Source organism: Buteo buteo, chromosome 19 (genome assembly GCF_964188355.1).
Source record: "Buteo buteo chromosome 19, bButBut1.hap1.1, whole genome shotgun sequence".
Lineage (NCBI taxonomy): Eukaryota > Metazoa > Chordata > Aves > Accipitriformes > Accipitridae > Buteo > Buteo buteo.
The window spans coordinates 12072305-12087197 of record NC_134189.1 but is presented as its reverse complement, the minus strand read 5'-3'; the positions used below and the strand labels follow the sequence as shown (position 1 = coordinate 12087197).

General features: G+C 47.3%; 1 protein-coding gene across 1 annotated transcript in view; it reads right to left on the bottom strand.

Annotated features, from left to right (window-relative positions):
- IQSEC3 (IQ motif and Sec7 domain ArfGEF 3) overlaps window positions 1-14893 on the bottom strand; it is a 103900-nt gene that overhangs the window by 25087 nt on the left and 63920 nt on the right. Inside the window, exons 3-4 of the mRNA XM_075051057.1 lie at window positions 10466-10754; window positions 3026-4119 (exon numbers count right to left, since the gene is read on the bottom strand). Coding sequence (XP_074907158.1) covers window positions 3026-4119; window positions 10466-10754 — 1383 coding nt within the window. The remainder of the gene's footprint in view (window positions 1-3025; window positions 4120-10465; window positions 10755-14893) is intronic.

Genomic DNA, 14893 nt, shown 5'->3' with positions numbered 1-14893 from the left:
GGAAAGCTGCAAGATCTGATACTGAAAAACACGGGCCTTCTTCGGGGAAAAGCAACAGTGCACCTTCTGTATTATCACACAGATCTCCTGGTTCACCTTTGAAGAGCACAGGCAAAGTTCTCTGCTAAGTGGAAAGGTCATATGGTCAGGACTAAAGTCAAGCTAAGCAACAGAGATTCATAAAATGCACCTCCACCTGCACACTTTGGTATTTGGCAAGGGACAGTATGATGTTCACAGCATGAGGATGATCTCAGCTACACTGGTGTGACTCCAAAACCACTGCACTGACTTTGGATTCACTCCAGAGGAGCTGGGAGCTGAATATGGCCAGAAAAATGCAGCTTACACACTGGCATGGATGTTCAGATTCCAGGAGAGATGGCGCACACAATGCAAGAGGATGTAGGATAAAACAGTCCAGCTGTGACAGCCCTCCTGCACTGCCTAGACTATAACGCAAATATACTTGCACAGACTATTCTTCCATGAACAGCAGCATTTCATTAGTTTTTCCCGAGATTCAATTTATTCTTCACAAAATCCTGATTATCAGTACAGCATCTCTGCCACTGAACGCCTGCACATCCCATGTACTGCAGCATACAGCTTTTACCCAGATGTGCAGCAGACCACTTCCATCTCTCCTGAGTCTGGTCCCTGCTATTTTCTTTAGTGTTGCAGGGGTGTTAAGCACGGCCAGCAAATGCTGCGGGATTCCTCACGTCCTGCTGGCTTTCCCTCTGCCCACGCAGCCAGCTGCCCACACACACTGAGTTATTACAGCAGCGCTGCATAATCAAGCATTCTCTGTTCCAGGGATTCCACCCCCTCACTGTGGAGTGGGGATGGGGAAAGTGCCACAGCAGCGCAGCATCAGTGTGTTCCCAGGGGCCTGCTCCAAGCCAGAGCGCTGCTTTCTGAAAACACAGTGCAAGGCCAGATAGACTATGGCAGGTGCTGCTAGCAACTGCAGGCTTTCAGCTCGTGGTCCATGGGAGCGGTCAGCAAAAGGGATGCACGCACACGCACACATGGCCTCAGCTCCATGCCTTATGGATTGGTGCCCACATTGTAAATCCTACAATGGTAAACTGGCTCCTTGCTAGAAATTGGCAGGGAAACCAACAACCAAATAACTCCAGAAAGCTGAATGGCCTTCCCAGCCCCTTGGATGGAGGTGCGCTACGGTGTCACAAGGGGAGCCAGGTGTCCTTTAGGTCCCACTCAGAGCATAAAAAAAGGCTTCACTCCCCAGAGCAACCCCAGAGCTAACACATCAGTTCCCTCCCTCCCTCCCTGTCCTCCAACGTTTTGTCAAGAAAACTGAGCCTTTCAGGTTACCACACATTATTTCAGCAGCTAGTTTCAAGGGAGCAGAGGAGGCCTGGCTAGAAAGTTGTCTTTCGGAGCTCCACAGAAAGTCTTCTATCCCACAGGGAACTGCAAGATGCAGTGAACCCAGGTCACTGAATGAAGGAGGACAGCAGAGCTGCTTCCCCCAAACAGACCTGGTGCTGCTAATATGTCATATGAATGTGTGCCAGGCAGATTGGGGGAGGAGGAGGGACTGCGAAAAAGCATTTTCCCTCCTGCTTTATCTTCACATCAGTGCTCATGTCAACTGTGCAGGAACCAAAGGAAACCACATTGGGTGGAGGGACTCCTGCCAAGCATGGCTGAGAATACTGAAATACTTAGTAGCAGATACGTGAGCCCCAGGTCCCCCTCCAGAAGTACACCTATCCCAACACAAACACCAGAATACCCGTGTGGACCTGGAGCTATCTCTACCATAATCACCCCCCACCTGTGTCTGGTGCCTACCTTCTCCCATTCCAGCCTGCCTGTGTTCATCAAGCAAATCTGTGTGTGCCCAGAGCCTAACTTTGATATGTACACATGGACTCACCCGTTCACAGCCTGATCTCAAAGCTAGTAAAATGGCCTCCTCAGTTCTGTAAGAGACCCAAATCTCTCTGCTCTAACATCACTTCAGTTCTGGATGTGCTCTGAGCCCAGCCCTGAAAACCCCTCTTCCAGGTTCCTGCTCCTGGAGTCCACAGCCTCCATACTACACATATCTAAATCATGTGCATTGCCTCCTTGTCTGTGCAAAATTTCTGCCTAGGACTGCACAATCTTTAGTCCTTGCTCTGACCAGAAGGCCTATGCCAATGTGTGGCAAAACATTCATCTAGTATGGGTGCATTATATCCCCAGCATCTTCATCAGGGGACTCAGATGGAAACCAAGACAGCATAAGATGAGAGTGTTATGATGGAGCAAAAACCAGTATTTCTCATGGCTTGTTTTGATGAGAAAACTCTCATCGAAAGGTAATGAGCAAATCTAAAGCTCCTTACAGGAGCTCAGCTGCTTTCTGCCAATCCAAAATAGACTATGTGTCACCTCTTGAGTTAACCTCTTCTGATGGTAATCTCTGGGCTGCTCTGCTTTTGCTTTCACACCTACAGCCTTTTCATAGGATATCACTCAGATGTGTGAGAGATTGAGATGACTAAACCTGGTCTGTCAGGTGAATATCCACCCAAATACCAGAAGGAAAATGACAGCCAGAGCACTCATACTGGGCTAGCTAAGCTCAACTATACCTCTCTCTTTACTTGGAAATGCCCCATGTTAAGTTACCAGGGCTGGGTTTACAATCCCAGCTATGCTTGTTCCTTTGCAACAGAGTAGAGCAAGAGCCTAGTTCGCAGGGTCAGCTGGTGAATGCCAAATGGACAGCAACTGGGACTGAAGGTTTAGAATTCAGGAGAGTGTGGGCACTACTCATGGGGCACTGGGCTTGTTCCTCTGTTGGGCAGAAGATCAGGACAGCACTTGGGGGACTTTAGGGAAAAAGCTTCTGGGCAGCCAACCTGTGGTCTGCATTGCATACCCAGATGCCCTTGAATAAGAAAGAACTTCGCCAGAGATGGATCTAGACCAAGAGCCTGCCATCACCTGTTCCTGTGAGGCATGAAATAGTCTGGGAAACACAAAAGAGAAAGTCACTTACATATTAAAGAGGTTCAGCCCAATGCGGTAGAGGCGCTTCCTCATGGTGTCTGTGGAAAGTGTGGGGGACTTGCAGCTAGCTGGGTTCTCGCAGTGGTACCTTGGGAGGCTGAGAATCATGGCCTGCAGTGCTTCTTTCGAGGACACCTCAGAGGCTGACTTGGCTGAAGTGGAGGTGCTGCTGCTGCTCAGCTGCTCTGAGTTGTCTGCATTCTCAGACTCAGAGCCTTTGCTTTGCCCTGTCTCATTGCTAGCATCAAACTGGAGCTTCTGCACTGCCATCTGCCCAGGCTCAGCACCGCTGTCTTCCGTGCCATTAGTACTGACATTCACCTCGGTGGAAGTGTGGCTGTTCTGGAAAGCTCTGGACTCAGGCAAGCTCTCTGGGGCAGCCGGTGGTTCACTGGCTTCTCCCTCTCCTTCTCCTGGGCTTTCTTCAGCCTTGGTAGCTTGAGAGAGCCCAGCCTGGGCATTGCTGCTGAGGCAGTTTGCCATGGACACCGAGGTAGACGATGAAACAGAGATGTTCTTATTGTCAATCTGGACTGTGACATCTCGAAAAGCCATCATGAGAGTGCTGCTGCTCTTGGGTAGGGTATCTGGCAGAAGCCCTTCCTCCTTCTCCTTGTCCTGCAGCTCAGCTTCTAAGTCTTGGTTTGGCTGCATTGAGCTAGCACTGAAGGTCTCCCTTATCTGGTATGAGCCCCCATCTTGCAGTGAGCACATGGTCTTCAGGCTCCAGGTGCTGAGGGCATCATCAATAGACTTGGCCAGGGACTGAACTTGTTCTGTGAAGGAGTCTTCCAGCTCAGTCAGAGCCCCACTGATGGTGGCTGGCAAAGATGGGGACCTCACCAATGGGATGCCCACAAAGTTGTATCCCTCCACCAGGGCTTTCTCAGCGGAGAAGCTCTCTGAGTTCTGGACCCGGACTTTCCTCAGAGAGATGCGGCGTGGCATGCGGCTCTCCAGCAGTGAGTTGCGGATCTTCTCGAAGTTCTTGCTGAGTTGGTACTGCCGGAAAGCAGTCTGGATGGTGCAGGCTGCCCTGCGAGATACCAGGTGACCGCCATATTTGTGCTCTAACATTTCGATCTGAAAGACACAGAAACAGGAGACGTTATCTTTTGCTAATAGACTTCTGATGGCTTTCTGTAACTCCAGTTTCTACACTGATTAGTCTGTAATGACTGTCAGAGGAACTTCTAACACTGAATTAGCTTTTTCCTGCACTGCCGTGCCCCTGATTTCAACAGAAGTTGATTTCAACAGCCTTTGGGCATGGCTGGCTGAAGCATCAGTACTGTGAGCTTCCTCACAGCTGTAACATGATCATGCCTCTTCCTAGAGTCCAGCCATATAAACCGGGTGTGCCCTTCCCTTGCAGACCCACTTCTGATGGCTTTTAGGGCAAGCTCATCACAGCAAATACAATATGTCTTCCTGCTCAGCAGTGCTCTGGTAATGTCAAGCATCATCCCTTGTCTCAGAGTGTTACTAATGCTCCTTCCCTCCTTGGTCACCTTAGGAAATACTCTCAGGCAAAGGAGAAACAATTCAGAAAAAGGAAAGAAAAGTTAATTTTTAAATGCAGAAAATGCTGGTTTGATCATAGGAGCTAGTGAGAAATATCAGGTTCCACAGAAGTTAGTGGAGGCTGGGTTTGTTCAGTGTCTTTTAAAAAGCACTCTGAATCCCAAAGTGTCTTCCTTCCTGATATCTGAGTTTTTCAGGTGTCAGCCAGCAGTGGAATGAAAACTACCCAAGACAAGAAAGACTCTCAGTTTTGAAAGGTAAAAAATTCTGATTTTAAATGTTGAGACAAGATATTAAGAACAAGTAGAAGGAGGATTTACTCCTTCCTGAGCTGGTAACAACAAACACACTTGTAAATACATAAACACACAGCTAAGTGGCGTCTCAACAGGCTTCAACAAAGCAAGTATGTATGGTAATTTCTCTTCTGTAGTCTTAGTATTTATACTTCCTGGTAATCCCCTCACTCTTCCTCTGTAGCTGGGCCCTGACTAACATGCTACAGGAGAATGTTAGAACACCTGGTTCCAGTGAGTGACTGATGGAGGACAAGTGGGATAGTGTGAAGATGATGGTGGATGATGGGATTGAAGAAAAAAGGATGAACTTGAACTACTTTCACTGAGGTTTTGGCTGAACTATGAGCTAAACTCTACATTGTCAGGATTTCACAGGGCAGAGTGCAAGTGCAGACTGTAGTGTTTATATGTGTGTTTGCACATGTGGGAAAGCCAAAAAAAGGTGAAGTGCAGGACTGGGAGAGCTTGTAAAATCAGTCCTGAATTAACAGAGGATTCACTACATCATTCATGTGGTGAGTATGAGCTTATCAGCAGATCCAAAGGATGAGTTTTACTGACTGCATCTTTATCCCCAGACAGACACAACTTGCCCCTCACCATGCCTTGCTGGACCAGTACTAACAGGATGAAGGACTGAGCTCACAGAAGATCTGAGTTTAAGTGCAAACTGGTTTTGTATTCAAAGCAAGACTGAGGCATGAGCCTCAGCTCACAGAGTCATGTCATGTCATCTGCTTCCTTCTTCTTTTCCTTTTTGTAACACTACATAAGTTGCAGATAAAACCATCAGTAACTGATCTAGGTACAACTGAAAGCCTGGAATGACAGCTGTGAGAAGTCTAAATCACCTCTGGCATCTTTCCAAGACTAATTACTCTGGAAGCAGGGTAAGACAATATGACCTGGGGAGATGACAGGAAGAGAGGAACAACATGACCCCAGCCATTCTGTCCCTGCACTGGTATACTGGCTGCTGGACTAAGTACGGAAGGCCTTGCCCACTGGCACTCCAGGCAGCAACAGGTCTAGGGATCCTGCTGCACTGGATGGGAGGCTGCCATTTCTGCAAGGGAGCAGGCGGAGGGGGGCACATCCTTTCATATTTCCCTCTCTGGAAATGAAGTAAGGACCCTTTGGCTTGTGCTCAAACATAAGGTGGGCTTCTGTTTTCTGTTTGCCTTGCCCTTGAATTCACATCTGTCCAAAGCAAGCATCAAAGCCCAGCACTGAGAAATACTAGCAATTTGCTTAGCAATGGGGTTGGCCACTGCAGTTGTAGAGGCAGCTGCCTCAGAGTTCTGCTTACCCCTGATTTAAAAAACATTGGCCTAATACTTGCCCTGCTGCCCTCCCAGAAAGGGTCTGCAGAACTGGTGCTAAAAATCACCCATACAATGACCATGGATTCAGGTTCATTCACCCCAAGACCTGTCAGTAGGCTTTTTGGATAAACAAGGTCTCTGCTTACCCCCAGAGTTTGATATGGCAGGAAAGAGGAATATAGGGACAAAAAGAGATTCTGGGTAGCAGGCAGAAGGGTTTTCTGGGGTTCTTTGTCCTTCTTTCCAAAATTACCATCTTAAATCCCACCATAAAACCAGCACTCCTGCCACATCTCTTCAAAGTTGGCCTCCCTGGAAAGAGACTGAGCTATCCCTTGGCCTTTCCCTTCAGGAGGAAGGCTCATGCAGATAAATGCAAATTAAACTAATAACCTGCACAGGCCCAACCCAGACAGTTATTACTGACAACTGACCATGAGCACTTAATATAATGGTCTGGTTAATGAAAATGTAGAGCTAATTGTGTTGGGAGGGAAAGAGGAACACATGGGAGGGACAGACACAGCTATCTGAGGGACAGAATAATAGTAAAATGCAAAATAAGGCAGAAGCAAGAGCCTTACAATTATCTGAGGTTTCCAAGGAGGTGACAGCAATTCTGAAAACATGAAATTCATATGCTCTGATCTTATTAGAGGCCAAGACACGATGTCATTGCTCATCTGAAGTAAAAGGCCAGTTTATCTCACGCAAGGACAGTTCCCGAAAAGGCTGACTTTAACAACTACTAAGAGGAGAGATCCTTCTAAAAGTTTAAAGGAATGGTGCAAGCTGTCAGTACCTTGATAAAACATCACCAGCTTTTTGCAGTCCATTATCTCAGTCTTCCCAAAGGGCTAAGGCATTAAGGAACAGAACAAGATGTAAAGTGAGAGGACTCCCAACCTCGTCCATTCTCCAGCTCATACCGTGTGCAAGGACAGGTTCTGCATGTGGTCCACTGCCATCCAGCCCTGCCCAAAGCAAGGGGGGTCCTACAGTGTCTGGCATCTGGGGTAACAAGGACCGAGGACTGGTCCAAAGGATGCTTTAGAAGACTGGCAAAGCCAGAAGCAGCACCCCCATAGAGAAGTGCTGTCCCCACCCTTGCGTGGTAGGAGTGGGTCTCTGTGTCTCTCTCCTTGATGTAGCCCAGTCATTTACTGTTTACTGATGTCTGAGACATTCACATTTGCTATCAGGTCAAGCTAACTGACACTTCAGAGGAATTAAGGATTTCACACAGCTGTGGCCTGTTTTCTCCCTCTCAAGAGGAGGAAAGGGCATCCATTAGCACCACAGCAGTCACAGGTAATGGAGATGTATGTCTGGCTTGCTGGAGGAACCTTCTCTTCCCATCTGAGAGGCGAGAAAGGCCAGACATGATTGGCCTTCTCTCACTCCTAATAAACCCTATGAATCACAAGTAATTGCCTACTTAAAGCTACTCTTCTCTGGGGAATGATCCGACAACCGGCGCCAAAGGAAGGGAAAAGCAGGAGGGGGGTTGGTGGGGATTTCAAAGAATAATTAGCTTAATACATTTCTGGGCCTCAATATGAACACTCAGTCTGAGCAATTCAGGCCTTGTGGCTGAATTAGAAATGCTGGGAAATATCCATTGCCATGAGGGATTGCACATGAAGGGAGCTTTAACAAGGTCAGCCTAAGGCAAACCGAAGTGCCAGGCCTGGATATGGCCAAACATTTGAGGTGCACACCCCATGGCTTTGTTGCCCATACGCATAAATTCATAAATCTGCCAGGAGAACGGGCCTGATCTTATTCTCAGTTAGCATGGTTTTCCACCCAGGTTGCCACTGAGCATGGTGATATGCCATCACGTTAGCAAGAAGAGAATCAGGCTCAGTAACAGAATCTGAGTCACTCAAGTCAATGCATGCATTGTAAAAAATAAAAAAAAGACATACAGAGCATACGTTCTCTATCACCCATTCTTAATGCCTCTCCCTCCCACCAACCTTACACAGTGGAAGGACATTACTATAAGAGACATGTGTTAATGGGACGCTTTCCTTTATCCATAGGACATCTGCTGCCCTTCAGCACAGCAGAAGAGTATGTACAACTGAAAGCATGTTCCTCTCTCCTGTGATCCCCTCCATTTTCCCAACATTACAATGGAGTCTAAACGTAGGGGAACTTTAGCACTTGGGTTTCCTTTCCAACCTCCCAGCATAGCTTACTTCTGCTCTGCACACTGTCAGCATGCTCTATTTCATGGGATAGAGAGCAAGGAGAGCCATGACCCCACTCACCAACCCTGTAGTATGATGCTGAGGGGCAATGACCTGCAGATGGTAGACCTGGTAGATGACCTGCACCTCTAAGCCCTGCAGAGGAGGCTGTATGCTACTGTCCCTTCTTACCAGCGCTCAGTCCTCTCCCAAAAGGTAAATGTGACTTCCACTGCACTGTGAAACTAAAAATGTCTCCTTCCACCTGTTTTTCTTACTGTAAGTTCCATTAATGTATTACAATTTGTGCTATGACTAGGGAACTACTGGGACAGTGCTGTGAGGTTCCTATCACCCTTATTCCCATCCAAGAGAACTACCCGACAAGTAAATTGATAGGAATACCTACGAGAACACATACTAGAGTGCAAGACTGTGAGAATTAATACTCTTCACTCCCTAAAAATCTCCCCTTCCAGAACTGGAGGAAATCCACTGAGGACATCCATCAGGGTGGAGGAGCACACATACTCTAAGCCCCCTTTTCTGTGAGAAAAGCGGTTTCACCTATGAGATGAGCTAGGTCCCTGCAAGGTCAGTACTGTGAGGCACCAGAATCTAATGAATGAGTGGCTAACGTCTCCCTGTCTCACATGGATCCAGGGCAGCTCTGGCCTCTGTTGCAAGAACAGCGATAGCACAACATGACCTTAAAGCTAAAATAACACAGGACAGACACTCCCCAGGACAAATCAGAGCAGCTCTAGGACATCTAGGAGGCTAAGCCCATATATAGCAGCCAAGATCTGGCCCACCCTGAGGATATGTCACATTATGTTGTGAAGCCAGTTAATTAGTCTCTCTTGTTTCTTTTCCTGGTGTGAAGCAAGAATTCTGTCTGACTATGCAGTATTTTGAGAAAGACACAGCTAAAGAGCCAAGGTCTCTTTTCTGCTAAGGAATTTATTGGGCCATTGATCTGACATGTATGTTTAGGGACACCAGCAACACCTTGAGGGAAGTGGCAGAGACATAGCCCAGAAGCAGCAGCTTCTTATGTGGGAACCTCATTAGCTGAGACCCTTCACCTGCAATAGCACAGCTCCCACTGAATTCTCCCACTGAAGGTGATCTGGACACTCACTAGCGTTTGCTTGTCCTCCTCATCTCACACACTGCAGGGTCTGCATATCAAACAGCCTCTGGTTGAGCTGCCTCCCAGGGAAAAGTCAGAAAGGATACCTTAGGTTTTGTTTTGCACAACAGCTCTCCTGGGCTGTAATCTGCAGAGACATAGGGAGAGGGGGGCACGTTCCACCTCATTGCTTTTGAGTAAGGAGGCCAGCTGCTATTAGCCCCTGTCCCGCTATCCCCTGCTGGGAGCCCATCAGGATATGCAGCTAGAGATGGGTACACTTGTGCTCCGGAGCTAGGCTGTAGCCTCAGGCACAGGAGGCAAAGCTTGCAACTTCAAGAACTGAATCATTTTCTCTCAGCCTGGTAAACCTGCCTGCCTCTTCAGCATCCATCGCTGGATTGAAGGCAGTGATGGTAGCAATACACAACCATCGTGGTAGGCACTGTGCAGGACACTCTTTGAAGAGGCTAATGTGGAAATGCACTGGGGGCCTGCCCAGCGTGATCCAAGAGGGCAAGATGACCCTTGGAGACCTCTCCCATGAGGGAGGTCTTTTGGGACAATCAGCTGCTCCGCACCCTACAGGCACAGTACGCTTGTGAGCAAGGCAGTATCTCTGGATGCCGCAGCTCTTGGCTGCCTGCAACCTGACTCTAAAGCCTACACCCAGACCTGAGTATCTGGGTCCATTTTGGACCACAGAACCCAGGCAACAAAGAGCAGAGCCCAGCAGGTTTGGGTGAAGGGGTGCTGCAGTCAGAGGTGGGGAAGCTACTTCCTCCATCGGCCCCACGTAGCCAAAGGGCCACGCCTGCTCAGGCAGGGCAAAAGCTCCAGGTGAACAAAAGGCTAAAGTATTTGCTGAAAGATGTCCCACCACAGTGCCAATGCAGTCCCACCCACCCCGTCCCCTTCTCCCACAGCCTGAGGAGGAAGCCTCTGTACCTGTTTATTCTTTAGGTCAAGGGAGAGCTCATAATCGGAGGCAGCTGCATGGGAACACGAGGCCGTCCCTTTGCTGCGCTGCACTCTCACTGGGGAGCCCGTGTGGTGGAGGCTCGCCTTCTGCACCAGAGGGGAACACCCCGCTGCCTGCTCTTCTTGGAGCTCCGCATGCTGGGCTTTTAGCGTCAGGGTGTCGGACCTGCCTTCCTGGCCACTCTGTCTGCCGGCCTCCTTCGGATCCTCCGTTTCACACCCGGCTTTCTTGCTTGTGGAACCGCTGGGATCGTCACTGTGAACAAAACGCAACGTTTCGCTTTTTTTATTTGTTTTTATTATATTTTATTTATGATTAAGTTTATCGTTGTTCGCTATACTCATTCACTGAGCTGCATTTTAAATGTTCAGGGAGCCTGGGCTGCGAGCGGTCTCTCTCAGTGACGAATCAGGACTTTAGGTTGATGCAGCCAAAGCTCTGATCCCTCCCTCCCTAGGAGCAGGCACCTGTGCTGCGTACACTGTATGGACCAGTCCTGTGACTCCTGGAGCTGCCCCGCTGCCTCTGCTTGAGGTGCTGCAGTTGGAGATGAGGGGCCAAGGAGGGTGTCATGGCCTATGGACACCTCTACCGCTCTCTGGAGCGGCTAGCAGCTGGCAGTCACCCCTGTGCCCTTGCTGCCTGTTGCTCAACATCCCAGAGTCCCATCTGGCATGGAGCCTGGATCCCAAGGATCCAGTTTTCCGCTGGAGTTTCTAAGGGCATGTGGGAAATGGGGCCGGGGCAGCTGAATATTGCAGAGTTTCCAGAGGAACTCTTGGAGAGCTGAGAGTATAAAGATGCAACAGAGCCAGCCAGCCCTGAGATCCTGACTCTTTAAAGCATGTCTGCGATACAGCCATAGCAGACTGCAGAGCTTCCATGAAAGAAGCCATTTTTTTCTGACCCACAGATTGCTGTGCCACTGAGATCTCGTGGAGAAAGGGAAACACTCTTTTTTCCTGTCAGCCACAGCAGTAATTGTGTGAAACCAGGGGCTGACAACAGTGCACTCTAAGAGAGCTGACATGTTGCTCCAGACAGGGGGGGATTAGCATATGTCTGATCCATTGAAGTACTGAGGAAGTCTGTTGTTAACCTCTCTTCCCAAATATTTTCCAAAATCATCCAAATTCAAACAAGATTTTGGTATTCTGGGGGACTGTTTGAACCATGAGAGTGTTTGTTTGTTGCTACATTAGTCTCCTTCCAGTGGCTACAGAGGAATAATTTATGATTTCCAGGAGTGTGCAGGCCAGTCCACATGAACTCTGGGTTCTACTGCACCATGTACATCAGCTCCACTGGTTTCCAGGGGACAAGTATTTAGCTGAGAGCGACATCTAGTTTGGAAATAATTACTACAGAACCAATGCATTTAATTCCATTGAAACCAAGGATGTGTACTGCCTCCCATATTTAAACACCATTAAATTATTTAATTCACTTCTGAATCATATTTCTTTCTCTTGGATTTGCTCCACATACGACCAGTTCTGCTGTCATCTAGATAACAAATCATTTTATGATTGGTGTTGATGTCAGAGCAAAATCAGGGAAATTAGATATGATTTTCTGTAGTGCCCAAATTACTTAGAAGCATTTAAGTCTCATTTTCAAAAGTGCTGTAAGCACTTAAGAGCCCAAGTCTTCTAACTGTAAATAGACTTTGCCTCCTAAGCCTCGGAGCACTTTTGCATACTTACTAGTGCTTTAGAAGGAAGTTTATTCTCTCCAATGGCAGCTCTTCTGTTCAGTAGATTTAACCATCAAATTTAGAAATATTCCCACAGTTTCTAAAAGGGCTCCAAATCTGATGAGCCAAAGACAGTACCACAACTTCAGAACTAAGGATGAAGGATTTAAAGGTAGAAACTTTCTTCTTTTATACACATGCATGTAGTCACCAGTTAGACTTAAAAAATAAATTCACAGAAGAAACCAGTCTCTTACATAAACGCTATATAACCAACTTTGGCAAAGCATATTAAAATGACATATCTGCATATTCATCAATGAGGAAATACCACCATTAAAATGACGCATAAAACTGTCCTTTTAGGTTGTACACCTTATAAAATCTTTCCTTGTTCTATTCCTGATACTATATAATTGAACACTCTTTTTTTCTACACCTAAAGATGTACATGTAAAGTATGTAACCATTTTAACTGCTTCTGTTCTATGTCCATCCACATTGCAGGAAACATTAATAAAAGACTTTCCCTTACAGCTCTCATTGTAACATTTTTATTGGTAGCCTCTGTTCTATCCATTCTCATTTTAACCAGCAGAGCAGTAATTTTTATCCTCAGCTCAAGGGATGACTAGGTGAACATAGATTTGATCACGTTTTCATTGAAGTGTGTGCCAAAAGCCTCACAAGTATTTCGGTGGGAACCGGCCTGTGCCCAATAAAGCAATTTCAGCTAGACGCTAAGATCTGATTCAGCAAGACACATATCCCAAATTGCTCTGCTGAGTCAAGGCCACAGTGCACAGTGTGCTATGCAGACTTTCTTTAGGGCAGATCAGGGTCCGAGGCAGTAGACCAGAGAGCTAGTTGACTTCCCTTGGAGCATGAATGGACTCTAAATGCCAGCAAATATTCCCTGACGTGATGGTCCTCTAAACACTCTCACATATGCTTAACTCTATTTTTCTGAGGACCTCCGCTGACTGCTCGTGGTAGAACGTGAAGTGTGTGCATAAGAGTTTGCAGCATTTGGGCCCATTGCTCTGTAAGGCTGTACATCATCTCTAGTGTATGCTACCTATTTGGGTTTCTGTCTCACACAGTTTAGAGTCTGAGTGAGTAACATTCATAGTGACAGGTTATCCTGCATGCAGTGCTAATGTAGAAGAAAAACCAGCAGGCTTTGTAGAATCACAGAATAAGCTAGGCAGCGAGGGATGGCTGGAGGTCTCTATTCCAACTCTCTGCTTAAAGCAGGGCTGTTTTCAAAGACAGAGAAGGTTGATCTGGGCCTTCTCCAGTCAACTCTTGAGTATCTCCAGACATGAAGATTCCCCAGGCTCTCTGGAGAGCCTCGTCAGGGCCCTTAGTGCACTAGTAGACCTTAACGGCCTGACCAGCCTCACCAGGGGCCTCCTCAAATATCCCCTGCACAGTTGTCCCTTTTCAGCCCAGCCCGGTGCAGTCAGTCACTGCCCCAGCAACACTGTAAGAGTGCTAATCTCCAGCTCTGCCACAGCCTTCGCCTTTCCATGGCCATGAACCCAGTTGGGCTGGACTCTGACGTGCAGACTGACTCCCCAGCTTGACCTTGGACCTGCCTCATCACCATGGATCTGCCCATTGATGACTGGGCTGTGTCTGACCCTAGGTACCATCCCTGGACCTGATTCCTACCCTGGCCAATGAGGCAGAGGGCATTGGACCAACCCAAAATGCTCAGAAGCCCCCTTTAACCTCATTAGGCATTTAGGTTATTACTAAAGACACAGGAGGGCCCTAAGACTGAGCACTGAGTGCACACATTCAGTCGCAGATGTGTGAGAAGCACCACCAAGCTCAGTGCTCCTGCTCACAGTGCATAACTGAAGCCCCTAAAGACGCTGTTCTAGGATAAGGACGTAAGCTAACTACACGTATAACCTTGCCTTCCTCCTCCATGCATGCTCTGAGCCCAGTGAATACACCCATACAGAATGTATTGTGCTTATGCGTGGAATTTTCTGAGGGTCAAAACTCGGTCAAATCAAAATCAGATTCCACTGAAGCACTCAAAGGCATTTTTCAGCTAGATGTTTTTATGCTAAATATAAACTTTTTAACCCCCTGCTGGTTTGGCTGTTGGGCTGTTCAGAAAGCAATAGCAAATACTCTTGCCGAAGTGGGAATAGTTTCTACATGTTCTTTGGTGGAAAAAAAAAGGCTGAATCACTTTTACTTAGTGGGAAAAAAAATCTCTCCCCCAAAAAAGACAAACCTACTTCACCTTTGGGCAAGAGATCAAACCTGGGAAATTTCAGCTTCAGCTGGTAAACTTCAGTGACTTATAAGCAATGGAAAAGGGGGGTAAAGACAGAGTTTGTTTAGTAGCCTGAATGTTAGCATTGCAGCCCTATGGTTCCACTTACCACCCTGTATTCCTCCCAGGTTTACTCCCATCTTGAACCTGTTTCTGAGGAAGTGTTGTGGGGAGGCCTATTCTCTGTTGTCCAATAGCAGTGACTGATGAACCCCCCATATGAGAGACAAAACACACTGCTAAAGATCTAAACTGATGCTGCAGTGAAATATAGGCTAAAACCTTAACAATCCTGATTTTTTACCTCTGTCCTGAGTTACACAGTTGATTGCATTGATAGAGCACAGTTTTTGTTAGTAAGTGAAGGCTCAGGAGCTATTATAATCATAGTAACAAAGG